A 25,701-nucleotide genomic window follows, 5' to 3' on the forward strand; every position below is an offset into this window, starting at 1 on the left:
CAGTATGGAGGTTCCTTAAAAAACTAAAAATAGAGTTACCATATGATCCAGCAATCCCACTCCTGGGCATATATCCAGAAAAGACGAAAATTCTAGTTCAAAAAGATACATGTACCCCAGTGTTCATAGCAGCAGTGTTCATAGCAGCACTGTTTACAATAGCCAGGTCATGGAAACAACCTAAGTGTCCATCGACAGATGAATGGATAAAGAAGATGTGGTACATATATACAATGGAATATTACTCAGCCATAAAAAAGAATGAAATAATGCCATTTGCAGCCACATGGATGGGCCTAGAGATGATCATACTAAGTAAGTCAGACAGACAAAGACAAACATCATATGATATCACTTATATGTGGAATCTAAAAAAGCAATACAAACGAACTTATTCACAAAACAGAAACAGACTCACACACATAGAAATCAAACTTACGGTTACCAAAGGGGAGAGGTGAGGGGACTAATTAGGACTTTGGGATTAACAGATACACGCTTGGCTGTGTTCACTGGAAAGGCTTAGAAACAATTATCCAATCCAGTAACAGGAAGCACCCCTAGCACCACCCACATGGCGGTTTCTAAACATTATGTTCCCCTGAAATAAACGAGAGCTCCTAGCAGAACTCAGATGTCAGTTTGAAGAGCCTTCCGCTGTCCAATGAAGAGAAAATTTGAGCATTAGTGAAAATAATAACTGCTGTGGAATGTAGCATATGAAATATGTTTAAATTCAGACTTTGCAATGATACTTTTTTAAAATGCTAATCTCAGTTACATTTGGAGGATAGGAGAGAATCAACTTACTATTCTGAAAACTGTAGAGAGGAAAAAGCATTTAACCTGCTCTTCCTATTGCTATACCTGAAGGTAACCAAAAAGTTGATAAAGGGAAGTTTCTCTCTGTAGAAGTATTTCAACTAATAAAGAAGGAGTGATAGAAGTAGAATAGCACCAGTTTGCAGACCTGTACCAAAATAAAAGAGCTAGGCAATACAGGGAGCAGAGGATTGTGTTATCACCACCGAGACTCAGTCAGCAAAACCCAGACTGTGGTACCAAGGTACACGACCTGGCTTATACACCTCCCAAAAAGAAATTTGCAAGAAAAAAGGATGGAGGAGAAAGAACTTATGTAGGAAACACATCAGCTCTATGCCATGTGGGCTGTCTTTGCATCTTGATTCAAGCAGCTAACTTGATTGGAGATACCAAGCAGCTACACACTGGCTGGACAGTTTATACCAGGAACAATTTTCTTTTCTTAGGTGTGAGGTTGGTATCGTCCTTATTTTTTTTTATTTTTTATTTTTTTGTGGTACGCGGGCCTCTCACTGTTGTGGCCTCTCCTCGTTGTGGCCTCTCCCCGTTGCGGAGCACAGGCTACGGACGCGCAGGCTCAGCGGCCATGGCTCACGGGCCCAGCCGCTCCGCGGCATGTGGGATCTTCCCGGACCGGGGCACGAAGCCACGTCCCCTGCGTCGGCAGGCGGATGCTCAACCACTGCGCCATCAGGGAAGCCCTGTCCTTATTTTTTAAAGAGTCCTTATCTTTTAGGTAAAATGTATGGATGAAGTGTTAAATGACCAGTGAAAGGGAGAGGTAGGGAGGAGACTAAAAGCTTGGCCGTGAGCCGTTAATTGGGACGTCGGGTGATGGGTAAATGGGGGCTCGTTATACTATTCTGTAGATTTTAAAAGTTTGAAGTTTTCCATAATAAATTTTTAAAATAAAATAAATGAAAAGGAAATATAAGTTATAACCACTCATATAACTGTAATGATTTTCAGGTGAAACAGATCTCAATGACGCAATAACAGAAGCAGGAAAGACTTACGAAGAAATTGCCAGTCTTGTGGCAGAACAGGTATTGACATAACCCCACAATTCCAATTAAGACTTTATGCTACCTCATCCACATATTTAATTTAAAACCTGTTTTAAGGCAAAGTTTCCAAATGGCTATTCTCTTCTATCCCTGTGTATCTTTGTTGATTACATTGGGTAATAGTATTTCTTAGGCCAAGCTAAAGTGATGGATAAATTCATCATCATGAAACCTAAATACCTTCCAGTGTTGATGGTTTGAATCCGTTCTCAGCCATGAGGGGATTAAAACATACAGGAAAGCTTTGCTCAAGTCCCTGTTGGGACTCTTGCCCAGCCTGGCTGAGCCTTGGTTTCCTGGTCTGGTAAACGGCGATGGTAGCACCTACCTGGAAAGGATCTCAGGATCCAAGAGCTAATAAAGAGAAAGCCCCTGGTGCGGTTCCCGGTATGGAGCAGGTTTTTGTTATAGACACATGGCTTTCATTGGAGCTTTTAATAGCCTGATTTCAATTATGTTCATCGATAACCGATAATAAGTTTCCTTAAGGGGAATAACCATCCAAGTTGTTTCAAATCCCTAAATTTAAAAACCTTTTTTTCAGATGATGACTTGAAATATATGTTTGTATGCACGTACATTCATGTGGTCATTAACTACTCTCCTGATACTTGTTAAAAAAAAAAAAAGATACATTTTTAGAATTGTGCATACCATAACTATTAAAAATTAAATCTAGAAAAATTTAAAGTTGCCACTTTTAATGGTTACCACATTTTTAATAATTATTATTATTATTTATTTTTTTTTTTTTTTTGCGGTACGTGGTCCTCTCACTGCTGTGGCCTCTCCCGTTGTGGAGCACAGGCTCCGGACGTGCAGGCTCAGTGGCCATGGCTCACGGGCCCAGCTGCTCCGCAGCATGTGGGATCATCCCGCACCGGGGCACGAACCCGTGTCCCCTGCATCGGCAGGCGGACTCTCAACCACTGCGCCACCTGGGAAGCCCTTTAATAATTATCTTTATTCTCTGCTAAAATTTAGACATTAAACTATATAAGGTCTTATTTGCTCGTATGTAAACGTACAGTATTAACCAGTTTTTTTTTTTGTCTCACAGTGTTGTATTTTGGGCCACCTCAAAATAGCTAATTTTACCAAGCAACCTAAAAATTTTCTGTTTTATCATTTTCTTCACAACCTATGATGAGAGTATAGTTCTTGGGGATTATTTTCTTATAGGAAAACTAAGCTGAATGCTTGACACTCAGTAACTTAATGTAGTGCCTGGTGGATTTGGCTGATACAGTCCTCAGATATAACAGTTTTCTCTTCCTTGATTGTCTGAATTCCTCCGCCAATAATAACCAGTCTGTGTCTTGTTACAGCCAAAGAAAGATCTCCATTTCCTGATGGAATGTAATCATGAATATAAAGGTTTCCTTGGCTGCTTCCCTGACATTATTGGCGCTCACAAGGTAACTTGATCATAGAAGTTCACAGATGACATCCCGGGTGAATCAGAACCCAGGCGCACCGCCACCTGCCTGAGGCTGACCCTTCAGTGCCCCCCAGTCAGGAGCTGGTCTCTGAACCAGCTGGAACGGCTTGAAGTGTTTATAAATAGTGAGGTCCTAACATGTTTAGATACATGGATAGTTTTTTAGTTTCTCTTATTCCGTAAAAAGATTATTTTGAGAGAACCTAAAGTATGATAAATATTCCTTTATGGATATACTTAGGTCAGGTATCAAGCATAATCATCGTGGTGTTTGGTATTCAAGTCATTGTCAAGAGTGGTACTTCCCCTCATCAGTGAGACCCTGTGTGCTGGGTGGGCAGGTCCTCAAAGGTCCTTTCCTGTCCAGATGAAGTAAGTTGTTCTGTCCCCGAGCCTGACGAAGGGTCTCCCAATTAAAATCAAAACGGTCAATATCAATTTTACATGTTTATATTAATAAAAAGGAAACTATATAATTCCCATCATAAAGGTTTTCTAAAACTAAATAAAAGATTGGTTTGGGGTGTCCTCAGATTTTGATTCTTGTTCATTTTTCTCTCTCTTTCAAAATCTGTGTACTAGTTCATTACTGTGGGTATTTTATCAACTGTAGTACTCTAGAGTATTGTGATATACTTGGGTTTATTAAGAGATTCTCTACAAAGGCCTGGTCTGTGATCCTAACAGTCCTGGCAAGTGGGCATTTTAGCATTTGGCTTTATAATTGAAGTATCATGAAGGGGTAGCATAGGTAAGTAAGCTTTATGCAACTTCAAATAGCTTAGTATAGAACTCAGAACATCTTCTTTATCCACTGATTCATCAACGGACACTTAGGTTGTTCCCATATCTTGGCTATTGTGAGTAATGCTGCCATGACCATGGGAGTGCAAGATATCTCTTTGAGATAGTGATTTTGTTTTCTTTGGATATATACCCAGAAGTGGAGTTGCAGGGAAAGTAGATCTTAAAAATTCTCATCACAAGAAAAAAAAAGTTTGTGACTCAGTGGGGTGATGGATGTTAACATACTTACCATAGTAATCGTTTTGCATTATAAATATGTATCAAATTCATGATGCTGTACATCTTAAACTAATACAATGTTATTTGTCAATTATACTGCAGTAAAACTGGCGGCGGGGGGAAAGGGGGATAAAATAAATAAAATGAAAATGAAAATCTCAGGAAACATCTGAGAACAGTTAGCATGTTGTAGGAGTTTGCACCTGCCATCCGAATTCTAGGCGGGGAGCCTGGCTAATACTCTCCAGACAGTGCCAGCAAGCAGTGCGCTGAGACGGGCGTGGGAAATGTTCGGCAACTTTTACACTTGTTTCCGTCTAAGTATTAATTTAAAATTAGTTCAGTGCCTCTTACAGAAATCACAGTAAAGCTTATGATCAGCCCACTTAGGCACCAGCTTATGAAGTATTCTACTTTGTAACAGAGACACAGTGCCCCAGTGCCTATGCTAGACTCACCTGGATCGGATGACTTCCTGAACCTAGTGCCTGTTTTCCCATCATGTACTACTCGTATCATGGCAGTGGCTTATACGTATTACAGAAGAGAGCGCTGTTTAGTTTTCTGCTGTGTGGTAGCATAAAATTGTAGCTTTCAGCTAAGTTATATTTTGCAAGAATAGCAACATTTTTGTCTCCAAGTGACTTATAGGAAGTTACATGTAGATGCTTACCTTATGTTCTTATTTTGTGGGGACATTTTCCTATTCAGTAGCAAGTCAGTTATAGAATATGTTAGCTTTGTTATATTTTAAACTAATAATTGATCTTTTTAGATTTGTTTTATTGATACCACTGCATTTTGTATTTCACAGGGAGCAATAGAAAAAGTGAAAGAAAGTGATAAACTCGTTGCAACCAGTAAGATCACCCCACAGGACAAACAGAACATGGTGAAGCGTGTTGGGACAATGTCTTATGCTTTGCAAGGTAAGAAGGAAAGGTCTGTGGCTAACTAGTGGAGGTTTTTTCCTCAGCAAATTTTCTATCTTCCTTGCTGGAGAGAAACTCAAATGTGAACAGCAGTTAAATTAATAAGAACTGGGCTTCCCTGGTGGCGCAGTGGTTGAGAGTCCGCCTGCCGATGCAGGGGACACGGGTTCATACCCCAGTCCGGGAGGATCCCACATGCTGCGGAGCAGCTGGGCCCGTGAGCCATGGCCGCTGGGCCTGCGCGTCCGGAGCCTGTGCTCCGCAACGGGAGAGGCCACAGCAGTGAAAGGCCCGCGTACCGCAAAAAAAAATTAATAAGAACTGATTTAAAATATCTTCATAAGCCTGTTGTTTGCAGGATCCCAGTGTTAATGAAAAGCTGTAATATTTATTTACTTTTTCATGCATTTACGTGACATAACTATGAATGACAGCTTGATTAAACCTGTACATTTTTATTATTTCTTGGAGACCTTGAAGATTCCTTTCATAACCTTTAATATCAGCCCCTATCCAGATTAGATTCCAGCGTTCAGCTTTCAGCAGCATGTAACCTCCTGAGACCATAGAATGTGAAGGGAGTTTGAACATAGCATTTTTGGCATAGTTTGACTGTAAATAAAGAGAAAATATTAATGTTTTGAGTGTTTTCCAGCAGATAGGAGCAGTGAATGGATTTTTCCTCTTTTGGTGGATGGATAGAACATACATGGGCAAAGGAGGAAGGGGAAGGATGTTCCAGTGTGAACAAAAGCACACAAAATAATGGTACCAGATTAGGTCATTGGCCTTTGGGAATGAAACACACTTGGAGAGTATTAGGGGAAAAATTCTGGTGATTGTGGAGGGCCTCGAAAGCCAGGCGGAAGAGTCTAGACTTGCTGTGGGCATTAAGAAGCCATTAAAAGGTTTTGATGGGGGCTTCCCTGGTGGCGCAGTGGTTGAGAGTCCGCCTGCCGATGCAGGGGACACGGGTTCGTACCCTGGTCCGGGAAGATCCCACATGCTGCGGAGCGGCTGGGCTCGTGAGCCATGGCCGCCGAGCCTGTGCGTCTGGAGCCTGTGCTCCGCAACGGGAGAGGCCACAACAGTGAGAGGCCCGCGTACAGCAAAAAAAAAAAAAGGTTTTGATGGAAAAATGAAACAAACAAAAAAGCACTGCTCAAGGGAGAGGGTTTGCTAGTGAGTGGGGGAGGGCGTGTGCAAATCAGGGGCTGACGTTAGTCAGACAGCCCGACCAGAGACCTGACTCCTGCTGTCTGAGATTTTGAGAACCCGAAGAAGATGAGGTGCTAGGGGAGAGAATGAAGGGTATTTGCGGGCTTTTCTAAAGGACATCCTTCGGGACTAGGGAAGGTGTGGGAGAAGGGAAGAATGTGTGAAAGGCGTCCAGAAGTAAACAGGGAAGCCTGACTGAAGCTTTGGGCTTTGAAGGGTTTTGAACGGGGCAGTTGGTTTTGAACTTGTGTTTGGGGTTATCCAAATAAATAAACGAGAGGCTTTGTACAACTTTTGTAACAACATAAAACTCAGAACAGTGAGCTTTTTGTAGGAATTTATGCAGGCAGTTGGCTTTGTAGGTGTGGAGTATAAGTAAGGGAAGCCCTGATAAGGAGGCGTCTCCAGAGTTGGTGATGGGGTGAGGGTGCTGAGAGGCAAAGTTAGAGACGGGATTCATTTGCTGAATCGGTACATTCAGCAAACAGGAAGGATGGGCGTGTGACCCTCTGCCTGGAGAGAGCCTGAGTTCTGGCAGCCCTGGTGCTCAGCGGCACCAGGCTCCACTCTGAAGAGGGCCTTGCTCACGTCTCACTCCTCTGCCCAGGTTTTCAGAGTCCCTCAGGAGACCTGCCTGGGCAGTCTCTGTGCAGGAGGGGACATGGCAGCCAGCGGGCGCCTCGCTAGGTCCACTGTAAACAGACTTGACGTTCTGAGCTGCAGCCACCTGTAGACGGTGAGACCAAGTCGGTTTCCTGCTCAAACAGGAGTTGCCATTTGGGTGATTATCTATATTGGGCCTTATAGGATTTTATTAACGTGCCAATCAACAGTAATTGTCCATCTACTGAAAAGCATTGTTTGCCATTAACTGTTCAAATTGTTTTTCTAGGCTCTTTCTAGCATTTTGTCAGGAACTGTCACGGGCCAACCGGATTAAATCGGTTGATGATTAATCATAACCAAGCAGAGACACCAGTTGTGGCCGTTTGAAGTCCGGGGGGCACTGACTGTTGTCTTGGTTTTGGTTGTAGCTGAGATGAATCACTTCCACAGTAACCGGATCTATGACTACAACAGCGTCATCCGCCTGTACCTGGAGCAGCAGGTGCAGTTCTACGAGACGGTGAGTCGGCCCTGCTCCCAGGCCTCTGTGCACACGGGGAAGGCAGGGTTCCTGCTCACGTACGTTGACCCTATGAAGTTAATCTGCTTGTATTTTTTAACCCTAAGTAATAAACCAAAGGTGGCTAAATATTGGGCAGGGGTTTTTCCAATCTCTTTTAATCAAATCCACCTTTTCCTTTGAATAACACTGGGTTAAAAGGGGGTTTATTTTTTTAAGAAGAAGATTATTGGATGCTGGTTGTGAGGCCCCAAGAAGCCCTTATTGTGTGGTCCCTTTCCCTCCCTCCAGCCCCTCTGTGCACAGGGAACACTGTGAATGAGATGAGGTCACCCTGCCGTCCCTGCCGGCTCTCAGCTGGGGAAGGAGCCTGGCACCATTGCAGGACAGCACAGACTGGCTTTGTTTGTGAGTGAGGTTTTCGCAGTGTACCAGAGGGATCTCAGAAAGAAGACGAAAACGAGAGGGAGGGTGAAACCATAGATATTTTCACTCAGGAACCAGTAATGAAAATGTTAACTTTTGTGCCTCAGCATAGCAATTCTGTTATTTACCAGAGTGTACAGAAAACAGAGATCTGGCATGTATTGAATAAATGGAAACTCAGACATCGAAGACAAGTTCTGTAACTTACACAGTGACCGTGTGTTGGCTGCCATGTTTCTTACTAAGTTTTCCACTGTTTCCATGGTGTCATCTCATGTATGTTCAGGGATAATGATAGGCAAGCCCCAGGCCCACATCCATGCACGCGTCATCTTATCTTTGGGTGGACACTGCCGCACGTGTCTCTCCAACAGTCATTCTTGGAAGAGAGCTGTGGCTGATGTGCTCTGTGCATATTGTCCACTGCGTGTTGGAAACAGTTGGTTTCAGAGACGAGCTGAAGGCGCATCCTGTCTCCACACTGTGTAGCAGCAGCTGGGCCCCGTGGGGAGCCGCTCGTCCGCCGAGTCTCAGGAGTTCACAGGTGTCCGCGAGGGCAGGGGAGTCTGGGCCAGCACGGAGACCGGATCCCCCGGATCCCTGGAGGACAGGCGGATGGTCTAGGAACGATGCTGCACAGCGTGGCAGCAGCTGCGCTGTGGGAAGCAAGGAGCGGGGCTTCCTGCAAGCCGGGCACCACCGCGACCGGGGTTTAGGAAGGCCTCTTCACTGCCCGGAGGCTGGGTTGGTGCTGGAGAGACTAGGAGCATCGACCAGTTCAAGGATTTGAAACTTTTGCCATGTTTAACTCAGAAGACGTGGAAATAATAGAGTGCCGTGAAGTCACGGTGGGGGATGTCTCACAGTTGTTCTGTTTTTCACCAGATTGCGGAAAAGCTGAGGCAGGCCCTCGGTCGCTTCCCGGTGATGTAGAACAGAACGAACGTGAAGAAACGCCGAAGTGCTTCCTTCTGACTTGGGGCAACGCAATTTAATTTTCTCCCTCCATCATCCAAAAAGAAAGAAAGAAAACCAAAAAGAAATAGAGTTGGAAAAAACTGCATTTCCTTTAAGCGCCTAAATGCATCAGTTCTTTAGGGATAGTCTTTTGTTCACTTCCACATCCATTATTTAAACCAATGGAAGGAAACTGTCTATTTTGGGAAAGTACTTAAAGTTTGTCAGAATTTTGAATGGAAAATTAGGGGTTTCCCCAAGGATATTTTACATAAAAATGTAATCGATGAGTCACCCACGACCTTCCAGTTCTTACCCAATGTCAGATAATTACTAATTGCTTTCTTAAAAATAGGAAATATGCCAGAGTAAAAAATATATATGTTTGTATATTTTTATAACTCTTTTCAGCCCTTTGGGATTCCTGTCTATTTAGGAAGATCTACATGCCTTTCGCTGAGATATTTATGACTCAAGTGCTTACATTTCCTGGAGAGAGAAAGCAAAGAGGGGCTCCCGGGGCTGCGGCCCCTCATGTGCCCGTGACGCACGTGTCCCTTCAGAGGACAAAGCTTGGCCGAACCCCGGGATCAGAGCTCCTGTGCCCACTACCCTAAAGTGCCGTCTGCTGGGAGGAGCGCCTCCCTCCTCAGGCTTCTTCCCGAGCCCCGGTAAGGCTGGAAGAATTCACCGAGAAAGCTGGGGACGCCCTCTGCCTCTGCTCCCGGGGAGGGAGCGGCCGTGCTGACCCTGCACCCGGGAGGGCCGGCCCTGTGGGCAGACGTACCTCCCGAGCTTTCCACTCATTTTTAAGTCTCGAGGTGTTCGGTGAGACCTCGTGAAACATGCCAGGGAAAGCGAGATTTGCCGCTTGACCTGATTTAGACTAGCGGGCCAGTGGGAATTATCTGAAAAGATAAAGCACAGGTTAGCAGACCTCTCCCGGCCCCCCAAATGGAAGGAGTTTAGGGGCTGAGGAGGGCGGCAGCCCGCATAATGTGTGGTCATCCCAAGCTTTTACGTTTGAGAAAAAGCACAGAGCGATGTTATTCCCGACGGTACCCTAAACTTCAGACAGAATTTTCCTGATCACTAATACTTCCCTTAATGGCATAAAGCCAAACAGGATCTTTGCAAAGCGTCAGCTTTAACTCTGGACACTCGCAGACACGGTCTCACTCCTGCAGATGTCGGCGTCCTGCACAGCTGCCTTACTGCATCCTCTCCACCTGCTTTCACTCTTCTGACCTGATAGTTACATGATAGAAAATGGAAATTTTGGGCCAGCACAAATAAAGTGAAACCAAAAAATAAATACCAGAGGAAAACAAATGAACAGGAATATGAGAACTTCTTGCTCTTCAATATCACGGGTTTTTTGTTAATGTTTTATAAGAAATTTTCCCTACTTGATTTTTCTTTTATAAAATCTCATAGAACAGTGTTTATGTTACAGCCATTTAATGTATGTACAAATTGTAAAGAATATGTATAAATGTTTTACACAAATGTAAGAGCATGTAGAAGCCAACATATAAATAAATTGTTAAAAAACTGTACAGTAAATTCTCAAGCACTTTTTCAAAACGCTTTTTGGTGTTTTCGTGTGATTTTTTTTTTTTTTTTTGATAATTGTTTCTTGTTGCTGGCTGCTGAAAAGAGTGCATGCAATGAGTTTTGCCCTAAAACCTATTGCTCTTGACATGAATTAATAATGCTAGTTCCTTAAATCAGAGTTATCAACCTGGGAAGCATGTCACAGTCACCTGGAGAGCAGTAAGAACACTGCTTACTGCTGCCCAGTGTGTTAGGGTTCTCTAGAGACACAGCACCTACGGGGTGTGTGTATTCATTCTTTACGTGAGGTTTACTTCTCTTGATACTCCATATCTTAATTCTGTGGTGTAAATTCCGTCACCTTGTCCTTCAGGGGTGTCCAGGGAGGGGCTGTGGCTCTGCAGCTGTCCACTGGGGGGGGCGGTGTCTGCACATCGGGCAGAGCCCAGGCCTGTCTTCTCTTCCTCGGCCGCTCATCGCGGGGAGCTCCCCGTGAGGCCTTAGGTGCGGGCTGGGAGGAGAAGGCAGTGTTGCGGGAGCGGGGGCCACGGCATTCGGCCACTTCCTCGTGTAACTTGAGCCTTCAGGGCCTTTAGCTATCACAGAAGAGCTTTAATTATAGAATAATTTATAATTTTTATAAATCTTGACAATGTAAAACTAGTAGATAAATGTCTGGAGAGGAGAGGTAAAGGCATGGTGGAGGAAAAGGTCAGTCCACTTGTCGATCGTGTGACACTGGTTGCCCATCCCCAGAAGCACCAGGTCCAGGACGTCAACCCCCTGTAAGGTTTGCAGGTGTTGAGGTCACCAAGAAACACACAACTCACACAGGCTCTGGATGGAATGTAAAGAAGAGACAGAGTAAGACCAGCCTCAGTGATGAGCGTTGGTCCCCATGACCAGTGGGAGATGGTCTGTACCCACCCCTCTACTGCAGCAGGTGATGGACTCCAACCCTCCTCACTGGGAACAGCTGGAGCAGTGGGACTGGCCAGGCGATTAAGCAGAACAAAGAAGCACACGTCCAGCCCGGAACAGGGTGAGATATTCCTGAGTAAAGAGGCTTGCCCAGGCTCTGAGGGCTCTTTATCTCCATGTATGGCAACGTTCCAGGCTCACTCTCTTGTGGCCATGCAGGAGTGGAAAGACTGTGCCCGGGAGACTCTGCCTTTCCCCACACTCCTGTCCACATCCGCAGTGGAGGGACTCGAGATCCTGTCTTAAAGGTTGGGAATCCAAACTATGAATGTCCATTGTTTAAAGTAGTAAAAGCACTCGAGTGACTATGTTTATGGCTGAGTAATTGCTGAGTGGAACTAATGACAATAATGAGGGAGGAAGGTACTTTTTTCCTATGTGTGTTTCTTAATTTTTTTCAGCCTGTTTGATTTAAAATCCTTTTCTCCAAGAAAGTAAGAAGAATTTGAGTTCCTTCCCCAAGGTCCTCTTGCTCTCCAGCTGGCTTTGCCAGCTATGCCAAGAACGCAGAGTCCTCACTGCTTTTCACCTAGCCTGATGGTCAGCACTGTTTGCAGCGAACAGCCTTGGTGGATGAGGTAAAGGTCTAGGAAGAAGAGCAGGTGTTCCTACTGCTTGCTATAAAATGCGGGTTTCCCAAGCTCCAGGTTCCTTTCCACAAGAAGGCGTCCCTCAGGCGCCCCCTAGTTGCCGCTGATGGACTTGCAAGGCAGGAAGGGGAGAACCAGCCTGTGAGCTGAAGCTCCCCGGCCGGCTGTGCCGCTGGAAATTGAATTACCCATTGTCTCCGACTCAGGGGTTTCATTCTTCTGCGGGCATCCATGAAACAGCAACAGACTAACTAATTTGCTTGTAAATAGAACAAAATCAAATCCCAGACCCAGCAGTTACTTCTGTAGGAAAACTTTTTTTTAAAATTTATTGAAGTATAGTTGATTTACAATGTTGTGTTAATTTCTGCTGTACAGCAAAGTGATTCAGTTATACATATATACATTCTTTTTCATATTCTTTTCCATTATGGTTTATCACAGGATATTGAATATAGTTCCCTGTGCTGTACAGTAGGACCTTGTTGTCTGTATATTTTATATACAGTAGTTTGCATCTGCTAACCCCAAACCCCCAGTCCATCCCTCCCGCACCCACCTCCCCCTTGGCAACCACACGTCTGTTCTCTATGTGAGTCTGTTTCTGTTTTGTAGATAAATTCATTTGTGTCATATTTTAGATTCCACATATAAATGATATCATATGGTATTTGTTTTTCTGACTTCACTTAGTATGATCATCTCCAGGTCCATCCATGTTGCTGCAAATGGCATTATTTCATTCTTTTTTATGGCTGAGTAGTATTCCATTGTATATATAAACCACATCTTCTTTATCCGTTCATGTGTCTGTGGACATTTAGGTTGTTTCCATGTCTCAGCTATTGTGAATAGTGCTGCTGTGAACACTGGAGTGCATGTATCTTTTTGAATTATAGTTTTGTCCAGATACATGCCCAGGAGTGGGATTGCTGGGTCATATGGCAACTCTAGTTTTAGCTTTTTGAGGAACCTCCATACTGTTTTCCATAGTGGCTGCACCAATGTAAAACATTTTTAAAAACAAAGAATAAGAAACCCAATCAAAAAATGGGCAAAAGACCTAAACAGACATTTCTCCAAAGAAGACATGTAGATGGCCAAGAGGCACATGAAAAGATGTTCATCATCGCTAATTATTAGAGAAATGCAAATCAGAACTACAATGAGGTATCACCTCACACTGGTCAAAATGGCCATCATTAACAAGTCTACAAATAACAAATGCTGGAGAAGGTATGGAGAAAAGGGAACCCTCCTCCACTGTTGGTGGGAATGTAAATTGGTGCAGTTGGGAACAAACTACAGTTTTAGCAAAGCAGAAGGAGATTTTTTCCCTAGCTTTATTGAGCTATAATTGACATGTAACCTTGTGTGAGCTTAAGGTGTACAACGTCATGATTTGATATGTGTGTATATCTGCAAATGATTGCCAAGCTTAGTAAGGTTAGTGAACACATCGATCGCCTCACATAGTTATACTTGTGCGTGTGTGAGGTGAGAAGTTTTAAGATCTACCCTCTTACATAGCTTTCATATATATAACACAGTATTTTAACTGTACCCATGCTGTGTGAATGCTGTTGACAATTCAAAGGCCAACAGTGGGTGAGATTTTTTAGCTTCTGAGTCAAGACTAAGTTCAAAGGTCTTTAGGTGGGAATACACATCCGTATCTTAAGCCAAAAAAAAAAGTGATAAAGTTCAATTAAGCAAATCAGTTTGTAGGATTTTCAGAACTCTTTGAGGGGGGGAGAGAGAGAAATGTGTGTACCATGAAGCAGGAACCTGGGCCATGCACGACCAACTGCTTTTAAGTTTGAAGCACTGGTGTTTTTGGTTTTGGGATTTTTTTAATGGTTGAGGGCTTCTCACCTGGCTCATGTCTGGGAGCTGCCCTGTAGAGGGGGTGCCTGGAGCAAAGTTGGGGAGACCCAGGGGGTGGGGTTGGTGGTGAGTCATCAATTCCAGAGAAAAGCCACCGACATAACTGAAAATGATGTTGGTTCACCAGAAAGCCAGAGTCCTGCACTTCTCTGGGTATAAAACAGTGTCGGGGCATGTGGTGGTGAGCATGGACATGGCGGCCGCCCACGGCCAGGTGCCTGGGCCCAGAGGGAACACATAGCCCTGCCACTTGTCCTGAGAGCATCGGTTCTCAGTCATAGGTAACATTGCCCTCAGGAGACATTGGCAGTTCCTGGGGACATTTACTGAGGACTTACTGTCATCTGGTGAGTAGAAGCCAGAGCGACTGCTGAACACCCTCCAATGCACAGAACAGCCCCCATGAAAAATTATCCACCCCAAGTGTCAACGGTACGCAAACGGAGAGACGCTGCTTTAAAGCAGACGCAGCTGTGATTTGCCTTGGGACCGATAGGTGTTTTCAGGACACAGAGATGGCACTCAACAAACGCATGTGGATGAGGATAAAAACCTATTATCAATAAAATCTAGGAGTGCCCAGGGTAGTGCTGGAATAGAGCGTGCCCAGAGAGGCTTTAAGGCCGAGAATGCAAAACCTGAACCAGGAAGCAGCACATGGGCTGAGACTGAGCTTCTCCAGTGGTTCTTTGGGGGTAAGACGATGAGTGATCTTTATATAAGATTACATTTTTCTGAGTTTTTTAACGATGATCTTGTATTATAATTCAAAACAATGTAGTGAACCACATGGTGGCTCTAGCCAACACTGCTGTATGCTATACCAGAAGGCTGTCAAAGAGAGTAGATCCAGAGAGTTCTCATCACAAGGAGAAAGTTTTTTCCTTTTCTTTTCTTTTTATCGTGTCCATATGAGATGATGGATGTCAGCTGAACCTATTATAATCATTTCATAATATGTGTAAATCAGGCTGTACACGTCAAACTTATACAGTGATGTGGGTCAATTATTTTTCTATAAAACTGGGAAAATGAATAAAAATGTATTGGACATTACTAAAAAAAATTTTTTTTAAGCTGTTAGAATGATCTAGTTTCCTAAACCATCTGTTTCCTGGGCAGTATTAGTACCACCCATTAGAAATGGGCTGATTCTCGCTGTATGTACAGACCTCAGTTCATCTGCTAGTTCAACCTTGTGAGGTGGGAATCATCGAAAATTTGAAGACCTTCCTCCTGGTGAAGGAAACCCTTGGTAACGGAAAGAGGTCTGAATTATGAGTCGGATCCCTGGGCTGTGTCTGACACATCTGTCACCTTGAACAAGTCATGTGAGCTCTCTTGGACCCTAGTCCCCTCAGCCACGGAGTGGCTGGGCTAAGAACAGATGTGTCCCAGAGCCCTTCCCAGCCCTGGGCCCTTCTTGAGTCGCCCACACGAGGGCAGGGTGTGGGCGTGGGCCCACAACCCCGTGGCTTCAGTGGGGTCAGCCACCCCTGGACTGGCTCCCGAGTGACCCTTTGGGACCCAGTCCCAGTGAGTTTAAGGGCAGAGCAGCGTGTGTCCCAAACTTCATCACTCATCAACCCTGCCAATTCAAAAGCAGGACCTGGCCCCAACTTCCACCTGCTGCTCTAGGCACATCTCACCTGGCAGGAGACAGAGGTGAGCTCATGAGCAGATGCGATCCAGGGTGAGTGTCGGATTACCCTCTTTTTTTCCTACAAACCTTCTTGATCTCAAAGTGGTCAGCCAGCGCGAATCGACTCCACAGCAGTTGGTGAGGGGAGGTGCAGATGTCGATTCTGTCTTCTGTAATGGTCATTGTCACTGTCGTCACACATGGGTCCATTGAAGTGCAGGAGTGACCCCCCTCTGCCCCATACCTGCCAAGCACGTTCTGAGTTCCGAGCATCAGTCAGCACTCACTCGCGCCCTTTGCCTCGACAAACCCTGAGCCTTCATGAAATGATGAGCCTCTAAACTAATGAGGGAGTTCTGTAATCTTTCTGTTTCCTAGTGTGGGCGTTAGTTTGGCTACGAGAGAGGAGACTGGTTGTCTCCAAGGCTTTAAAAGTTATTGCTGGTGCTTCGGCATGCAGCTTCCTTCTAAGCAGCACTGTCTCTCAGAGAATCTTGGAGACACTGTGAGCTTATTATTTGAACATTAAATCCAATATCATGTGATGCACTTTGGCTGGAAAGCTAACGTGAGGCATGTGACAGGCCTGGAGTGAGGCCTGCGGCCTTGTTGAAATCGAGCCCGCGGCTGGGGGCAGGGCCCATCCCTCCTGCCGGCCGAGCGGTCAGCTCACCGCTTCTCACTCCCGCTGCCTAATGTGGATTGTTCTTTAAATCGATTCTGTTCTCCGAGTGGCACCCATACGTTTTTGGCTAATAGTGACTTTCTATTTTGCTTTTTAGCCATCAGATGTAGCTCATTCTCAAGTGAAGAGGGGAAGGGGCGCAGTTAATAACGGAAAGTCTGGACTCAGGGCTGCCCCTGGAGTTGCACGTAGGATGTCCCCTTGGTCCAGGTCAACCTGCTCCCCAGCTCCTTCCCACGCAGATACAGAAACATCTCAGGCTGCATTCAGTTCACTCCTTCGTTTAATAACGTTGGCTGCTGTGATTACTGATTCACCTGGACCTCGAGGAGATGCTGTGCCTTAGCCCTCGAGGACCTCGGTCAGGCCAAGGGACAGCAAGCAGAGAGGCCGCAGGCAGGCAGAGCAGGCTGGACGCACAGAACCGAAAGGCTGTGAGCAGAGGGACGACACATGGCCCGGCTCCGGGCTGACCACCCCGGCCTTGCTTCTGCAGTAACCGGAGCTCTGAGTGGACTTGCGTTTTTGACACTCCCTCCAGTCCAGACGGGAGACTGGTCGTGGAGGACGCGCGTGAGCCCCTGCTGAGGGGGTGCCTTTCTGAGGACCCTGCCAGATGCCTGAGGCAGGATGTCGTCCCACTGCAGCTGCTGCCTCTCTGACCTATTCCCAGCCCCGTGTGAGTCCTGGGAATCGTTTGGCCCATTGATTTCTGCTGGTTGCATCACTGTTCTCACGTGGTGTCCTCACAGGGGCGCGTGGGGCAACGTTCAGCGAGAGCCTTGTCTCTAGGGGCTGGAGACAGCTAACAGCTGCAGCCGTTCTGCAGCTCTCCAGAACACAGTCTTTCTCTGTAGCTCCCTTCTCTCCTGAACTCCGCCCGTCTAATCCTAGCAGGCTTCCTCTCCCAGAACTCCGATCTGTCTCTTCAACTCAGTGAGACCACAGAACTCTATGTGGTTTCCCCCTCCCTGTACTGAGCCTAGACTCTGCATTCAGGCAGAATTTGGGGCCATAACGGGGCTCACCTATTTCTCTTCTCTCAGTGGTCAGAGTCCCGTGATGCCTGTTGTCTAAAGTCTGAACCCATTTTTCATATATTCTGTTTTTCTCTATTTAAGGAGAGGTAACCTGCCCTCTGTTACTTCATCAAGGCTGGAAGTGGAAAGCCTGTCATTTATTTTTAAAGTCTGAGGTGAGGGTAGTTCCCCATCCACGGAGAACATCTCAGCACACGTTCCTCAAAACGTACTTTAATTTTCAGCCATGTTCTAGCGGTCCCTGCACGTTACACCTTCATCATCATTTTGTTCTCATCTTCCTCTGCGCCCGCTGAGGGATCACGCTTCCCCATCTCCGTAGAATTAGGCATCACTGTGTGACTTGCTTTAGCCACAGAAACGTAGTTGGGAGCATCGAGGACACTTCCTACTGCTCATCTCTCAGCTCCTATTTTCCGTCATGCTATGACAGCGGGAGTAAGTGTTGACATGAGGGGGAGGAAAAGTTGAAGCACACAGAGGAGAGGTGGCCTGGAGAGCGCTGGGACCCACAGCAGAATTTGCACGAGCAAGGAGGAGACTCCTCCACGTGGAGCCACTGAGGTCTGGAGCTGTTTTTTGTGCAGCATGAACTACACCAGCCTGTCCTGCCTGAGATAATCCCTCTTTATTGAGCCGGAATATGCGTCCACCCTGACCCTAGACACGTGTCTACAAATATGTTGGTTTAATGAAGCAGGAGTTTTTGAAAACGTACCATTTGGAAAACTATCAGTCCACCGGAAAATGAGGAGCCAGAGGAAGCAAAACCAAGCAAAACTGCAAAAGGAAACAGACCATTGTTTTGAGATTGAGTTCTTTGGTTGATGTGTTTAAATCACTTCCAGACGGATCAATCCATCGTAATTCAGAAGGATTTCTACTTCCCTTGCCACAAATCTAAACAGAATGGAAAACAAATTAGCATAAACTATAGGTATTTGTCTACAACAGGAGACTTGACCCTGGTGAACTGAAATTTTTCTGTGAGGCACCATCTGTCTTTGACCCTCTTCTATTACATGAGGTTGGCTTTGCCTTTTTCAGGCGCCAGAGGAAATGCCTTCGTGGTTAAGATTTACTTCCCAACCACCTGTAGAGGTGCTTTTCCCCCCAGTTATATTGAGATATAATTGACACGTAACATCGTATGAGTTTAAGGTATACAGCAGAATGATTGATAAACGGGTATATTGTGAAACCATCACCAAAATACGTTTAGCTAACATCCATCACCTCACATAGTTACCAATTTGTTTTTTATTTTTCTTGTGATGAGAACTTTTAAGAGATACTCTTGATAGCAGCTTCTTCTAACTTGCTTCCAAAAGAGGAATTCTTAACCTTTGGTCCATATATTACTGGGGTGCGTGTGTCAGTGAATCGCATGCGATTGTAGCATATTATGTGTGTATTTTACATTTTTTCTGGGGAACAGGATTTGCACCTCTCATCAGATTCTTAAAGGTCTAGGTGACTCACTTTAAAGACAAAATCAATTTCCTCACCTAAACAGAATCTCATCTCACATTTCATCAGCCGAGTCCTGTTCTTTTTCTTGTAATTGCTTCTCCTTCTCTTTCGTTTTTCTTATAATACGGGAAATGAAGGAATGTCCTGAAGAGGGAGGGATGAGTAGTTTCACAAGTGGACGGGAGGTAGTTTCCACTTAGCCGTCGAGGTTCAGGCTGATCACCCAGGTCAGCTGTCTGAGCGGGACACAGGATTTTAATCCGAGCCATCGTCGTGCAAAGTCCTCAGGGGCTCTTGAAACTCAGAACCACCGTGGTAGGTGATGGCAGAGCAAAGACCTACTGTCACCCTTTGGCCAAAGGAGGGGAGAAATGGAAAGTCACCAAGCCTTGAGGAGAGAGGAGAGGAAGTCCTTCCTCTCACAGCTGACTGCCCTATTTGGTTCAGTGTGGAGTTTTAGATTTTTGTATAAAGCGTTTTGGAATGGGCAGAAGTTGTGGCAGAGAGAATGAAAAGAGAGGAGAGAGGAAGTTATAAATATATCCTCACTACTTCCCGGCGAGTCCTGGCACTGAGAGGCAGAGAAAGCTTATTAGACTAACTGTGAGCAAACTTCCGGATAGAAAGAGACTGAAAAAGTCTGGCTGTCCAGTCAATATTATTGTCTAAATAACTACGTGCGGGCCCCTGGGGGTCCGCAGGGCATCAGGAGGCAGCAGGCAAGTCCAGCTGAAAATAGCCACTGTGACTGAAGACCCTCTGTTCCCTTGGAGGTGACTTCGGAGCCTTCTGCCCACACATCACAAATACGCCTAAAAACAAAACACTGGGACATTTTCGTAGTACAAGAGCCATGTCCTCATGGAGAATCAAGCAGAATACCTCTTCTAATCTTCAAGTCATATAATGGTATCTGTCAATTCTATCTCAATAAAATAGTGGTGGGGAAACTTAACTACAAAGACATTTCCTCTGGCACTAAAAAAATGCAGAGCTAACCTCATGGAAAAGAAGAGGATCAAAGACAGATGGTGCCTCACAGAAGAATCTCAATTCACCAGGAAGCCACAGAAGTAAGGACTCCTAAGATGGGGATGAGCCAGGTGACCTGAGGTGACAGCTCCTTTATTCTTTCTATTGTGCTCACTAAACCGTGGCAGGTCCATTTTTAGTTACCGTTTTTTGTCACGTCTTACGTAGATTCGTGTTCACTTTTGTGGTTGAAATAGTCACACAGCTTGATCTGCAAAAATGCTGTGATATTTTTTCGGTTGCTGTCAGCTTTTTATGTGACTCCCCCTTTTTCTTCTACACTCCCTGTGGAAACCTGTCCATGGGGACAGTGACAAGTTGGCCTCCAGGCTCCAGAGCTATGCTGAAAATACCGGTGATCTGTGCGTTTCTCAGCAGACAAGGAAAACCACCTAAGCCTGCTAAATTTGTCAGCAGCCTAGTGGAAAAACAAGTTCACTCAAATAGATAAAATATGAAATTAGAGAGTCAGAGGCAGTGTAGCCAACAGAAAAAACTGTGGGTGAGAAGTTTGGAGACCTGGTATCTAATAGCAAGTCCTATCGGGACTTCAGTATTCAGTGAGCAAGTCACTTTCCTGTCCTTTCTATTTCACCATGATTGCCTTGGGAGGAGATACATGACATAAGGAAAAATTAAAATAATATAACTTTCTAGGCAGCATTAAGCCTTGTGCTAAAACAACAAGACAATCAGATGCTGGCTGTGCTAGACATGGCAGACATTGCTGGTCATCCAACCCAAAACCTGTTCCTTCCCAGCCCCTTTCTGTCTTGTCCATTTCAACTGAAGAGACTGGAAAAGTCTCTATTGTAGCTAATGGGGTTCACGTGACACAGCTCTGACCAGTGAGTCTTAAGTGGAAATTTGTTCAGGGTGTCTGGAGAAGCTTTTGCCGTTTTTTGTTTTTTGTTTTTTTCAATAAAAGGGACACATGCAGCTGACCTAGATTCCTCTCTTCTTTCTACCTTGAATATTGGTGCAATGCCTGGAGCTGAAGCAACCATTTTGTGATTGTGAGACAACAGGGCAACACGTTAAGAATGATGGAAGAGAAAGAAGGACCTTGCCTTGATCTTTGATGACATTGCTGAGCTGCTACCCCAGCTCTAGATGACCTACCTTGAGACTTCTTGTTTATTTAAGACTTTTATAGTTGAGCTTCCTCTTACTTCCAGCCAAAGCATTCCTAAGTACCTATGATACACTGGCTATAATACGTTGTTACTAAGAGATTTAACTAAGTTAATTTTATTCGAAAGGGAATCACCATGTAGTAATTTAATTTTTAAAACTATATAAAAAAGCAAAATTTAAGAGCAAATTTTTTTTAATTTGTATTTTGATAATTTTTAAGCATTCAGAAAAGTTGAAAGAACTGTTTATTTTAGATGTATATTTTATTTGTAAAATTTGTATTTTATTTAAAAGCTATATTTTATTATATTTTTAATTCCATTAAAAATTTATATTTTGAAAGTTTTCAAATATACAGAAAAATAGAAACATAAAGAAAGTATCTCCTTTCTCACACTTCCACAGGATGGGTTCAGTATCCAGCCTCTGCCTGCATCCCTCCAAGGATGGGGAGCTTACATTTACACAGGCAGCCTTTTTAAAAAAACACACACAGAAAAGACAAAACTATTACACACATCTAGTTGCTATAAAGGTCTTCTGGATGTGGAACCAAAACTCACCCCTCTGTAACTTTTTTCTCCGCTCTCTGGAGTGACAATGTACAAATCTTACTATTAAACACTTGGCATTTTCTCCATCGATGGGTCTTGTACCAGTGGTCCCCAGCCTTTTTGACACCAGGGGCCGGTTTCGTGGAAGACAGTTTTTCCACAGATGGCGGGGGCTGGGATGGTCCAGGTGGTAATGCGAGCGATGGGGGGCGAGCGTTAGGACCGCTACAGGTCTGCTGCCCCGGGGGTTGGGGACCCCTGTAGTAACCCACTCAGCAAAGGGGTATTTCTGGAGAAGAGTCCAGGATAGAAGGGGAAACAGGCCTCCCCATTCCTGAAGTGCGAGCCCATTCGGGAGGCCTGCTCTTCCTCTCGTGCAGGAACGCTGGGGAGGAGGGGCTTGGCAGCCATGCCCCCGCCCCCCGCCCCCGCTCATCTATTGGCCCAACTCTTGTGCAGGGCTGGGGCGTGCGGGGGACAGAGCTTCGCCGTCAGAGCTTCTTTAGGTGGCCGGACAGCCAGATTATTCGTTAGTCTGAGCAATCATCCCACCCCTGGTATGTTCTCCCTGAGTGTGGAATTGAACTGAACAACGGACCAGCAGGCCCTGACTGTTCTTGGCATGGGAAAGGCCCCGCCCCCGACCTGGAACAGGTGTGCCTTGGGTTGTTTTTACAGTTGGGGCGCTGGGTGCGGCCCAAGGCCCGGCTGGCAGCTGGCACACCTGTGTGTGGAGCTTGGTCTTGGCCACAGGAGTGAATAAAGCTCCCTGACCCCCAGGGCCGCAGGTGCCCCCACGAACCGTCTTTGTATCCACCCATCTAACATCAGGGGTCGCTGGCTTTCAGTAGGAGACCAGGAGGAAGGGCAGGCGCCACACAGACACACGCGAGATCCTGCATCACTGCGGCTGCTGGCGCTGCGGAGCTCGCCACGTCTGCGGGGTCGCCCAGCTGCTGGGCACACTCTGCTGGGCGTTCAGTTGGTGCCTGGGAGGCTCGGGTGCAGCCCTCCAAGAGGTCATGGTCTTGGGTTGTGAGGAAAGCTGATGAGAGCCTGGACCCAGGTATCCCGACCTGAGGTCGTAAGTCCAGTCGTGTGTGTGTGTGTGTGTGTGTGTGTGTGTGTGTGTGTGTGTGTGTAGATACACAGATCGGTGCCTCATGCTCCTCGTTTACAAAAGAAAATTCCTTCATAAAATGAACTTCGAGGCCGCCCCCCTATTAATGGTGCCCAACACCCGCCACGCAGCCCAGGCCAGCAGAGCCAGGCAAGCTTCCCCGGAGAGCTGAGCCAGGTGACTGCAGACCTCACCTGCACCGCGGGGCTTCCCAACCCCGGCAGGATGGACAGCGGCCAACACACAGCTGTTTCTGTGATGGTGACACCGGAGAGCTAGAAAGGGCCTCACAGCTGGGCAGCCCTGTTCTCCTGGGCGGGGGGCTGCCGGCTACAGAGAACACAGACCAACCTCCCACTCCTCCCATGACTGTGGCTGCTCTGTCTTTCTCTTGTGTATTTCAGTTCTAGCCTCTGGGAACGAAAGGGAAGGCCTGTATCACCCGAGCTGCCGTTGGCCCAGCGTCTGCGTAAGAGGCTCAGTTTCCCGGCCGGCTCCACACAGGTGTCCACATGTCCTTCATTCCCTCACTCAACAAGGACTCCAGGATGCCAGGTGCTGGACGTCCAACAGTAAGTCTACAGACGTGGCCCTGAAGCCTGCGGGACAGTGGGAGACGCGGGGTGGTGACTAACGCCAGCGTAGTCCCACCGTGGGGCAGGCGCTGCCCCACGCCCTTTACATGTATCTTAATGCCCACAGTGTCCTTCAGTCTCACATATAAAACGTGAGGAATCTGAGGCAGCAAGTTACGTATTAAATTGCTCAAGGTCGCCCAGCGTGGAAAGCGTGGCTCCAGGATTCAAACCCAGGCCGTCAGGCTGCCGAGTCCTGGCGTTTAACTCCTACAGGATTCTGTCGGAGTGACAGTAACCAAGTAAAGCACAGATGTGTGAAGGATTCAGACAGGAATCCCTGCTACCGAGGGAAAGAATAGGGACACCTGCTAGGGAGGGTAATAGTGTGGTGGACTCCTCCTGAGGGGTCCCGTGGAGGCTGAAGAAAGCAAGCTGAGAGGGACGCAGACGGTGGACGACAGTTCACACTGGCTCCTTGACTTGGGGCTTGGCACGGTCGGGGGACCGCTCGAGGGTGGCATGCCTCCTCGGTGGAGGAGGGGCATGGGTGGGAGGATGGCAGGGGCAGAGGGGGGACCACACTCAAGTGCCGTCAGAAGCCGGGACGAGGGGGTGACATGCCTCACCCTGCATGCTGGAGGTGGGGTGAGGAAGCAGGCCAGTTACTGCCATAGTCCAGGGAAGGGTGGTCGCAGTGGTCCGGAGGAGAGGTGGGCCCAGGCGAGACTTAACCTGTCGAAGCTGGACAGCTCCAGCTTGCTTCAACACCCCTGAACCGTGCTGGGAACCCCCCCACCCACCCAAATCCTGCAGACTGGCTTCGTTCGAAGTTCATGACCTCTGAGAAGGGCCGTGGTAAGGGAGACGTGGGGTGGAGGGAGGGTCTCCTCTTTACAGTGGGAGACACTGGAGCACATTTGTACCCTGCGGGGAGCGATCCAGGAGAGAAGGGGAGATGGGTGACCTGGGACAGTAGGGCTAAGAGAAGGAACAGAGTCCTTGGGAAGGCAAGGTGGACGGGGTCTGTGCACATGGAGGGAAGCAGGGACTTGTACTGATGTAGAAACTCTGTTTTCCCCCCAAGACACTATTTTTGCAGCTGTTTGAAGTTCGTATATTTTCCGTACTGCAGAGCTTATTGAGAAGAACGTAAGTTCAAGTTTTCCTCCCTGTCACTGCAGGAAAGAAGACGACGGGGAAGCTTCGGTGATGGAAGATGAGGGAATTCTCTTCTCGTGGCTCTACTCTCTCTAGGAGGTATTGAGGCCTAAACTGCTGAGAGTAGGGGGTGAAGGAGATGGGGTGTGTGAGGAGGAGAAGGTTGAAACAATTGTCTTAGAGGAAATGAGCTTAACTGGGTGAAACTGTCCTGGATTAACAGGTAGTTAAGTTATGAGATCATGAGGCTAAAATTTATAAATGACCAACTGTGGTCTTGAGATTCCTTTTTCCACCAAAAAAAAATCAGGGCTTCTTGAAGAAATGATGAATTCCAGGTCTTAGGAGTAAAAAATGTACAAGATGAGCTTGATATTGTCACACGAGAAGGCAAGGAACCAATCAATCCCAACCAACTGGAGTCCTGTCAAGAGGACCCTGGAACCAACTCCCACTGGAGTCGGTTCCATCCCACAAAGATGCTCCCACTGGCCAAAGAGGGAACGTTTTGAGCATCAATAAAGATAAGACTGCAGCGGACTGGGACACATCAAGTCCGTTTAAACTCAAATATGAGTTCATAATGAAAGTGAAAAATGAAAAAACTAATTGGTCACCATTGGAGGATGTTAATGGACCAATTCACTGAGTTCAAAATGACTCATTATTTTGAACACTGGTAAATAAAGGAAGAGATTCCTATTCTACCTCTCTTGTTTGCGTTACCATCGGGTAAACAAATAGTAGATGGGAATTTTCTGTTCTTTTAGAAGAATTTTAGCTACAAATGAAGAAAATGATAAATAGAGCGTGACTGTTTTGCAAAGACTATGGCACTGAGGCTCGATGGCTGCTACATCCCAAAGAGAAAAAATCAGACCTGTGCTTCCTGACGGGAAGAACACACCCACCCAGGAGACAGAATCTGCTAGAGCTTCCGTCTCCAGCCACTGAGCTCTATTATAGGTCATGCAGAGAGCAAGGGAACACGCTAAACGATACCACAGGGACACTCCGCAGAACGCACTCTGTGAGGGCTGCTACCTAGTTTTCTCAGCAAATAAATTGCAAGGGAAGAAAGAAATGGAAGGGAAACCTATGTATTTAAAGGAGGTTAAGAGACACATCGGTCTCATTGTGTAAACGTTACTTGTGTGATGCACACAGACTATGGAAAGCAATTGATGACATTCACAAGACACTCAGAAACGTGAACACTAACAGGATATCTGATGATGTTAAATAATTA

The 25,701-nt window shown here is 46.1% G+C and overlaps 1 protein-coding gene across 5 annotated transcripts in view; it reads left to right on the top strand.

The window, feature by feature from the left end:
* The window catches only part of SNX9 (sorting nexin 9), a 93,801-nt gene extending 83,224 nt beyond the window's left edge, over positions 1-10,577 (top strand). For 2 of the 5 annotated variants that reach the window (XM_019951804.3, XM_019951803.3), the window contains 5 exons: positions 1,795-1,871; positions 3,221-3,310; positions 5,174-5,288; positions 7,544-7,635; positions 8,947-10,577. In XM_019951804.3, coding sequence (XP_019807363.1) covers positions 1,795-1,871; positions 3,221-3,310; positions 5,174-5,288; positions 7,544-7,635; positions 8,947-8,994 — 422 coding nt within the window. In that variant the 3' untranslated portion in view covers positions 8,995-10,577. The other 3 variants (XR_002179752.3, XM_019951805.3, XM_019951807.3) reach the window with 3 other exon arrangements.
* Positions 10,578-25,701: the final 15,124 nt, after the last annotated feature.

Source organism: Tursiops truncatus, chromosome 12, assembly GCF_011762595.2.
Source record: "Tursiops truncatus isolate mTurTru1 chromosome 12, mTurTru1.mat.Y, whole genome shotgun sequence".
Taxonomy (NCBI): domain Eukaryota; kingdom Metazoa; phylum Chordata; class Mammalia; order Artiodactyla; family Delphinidae; genus Tursiops; species Tursiops truncatus.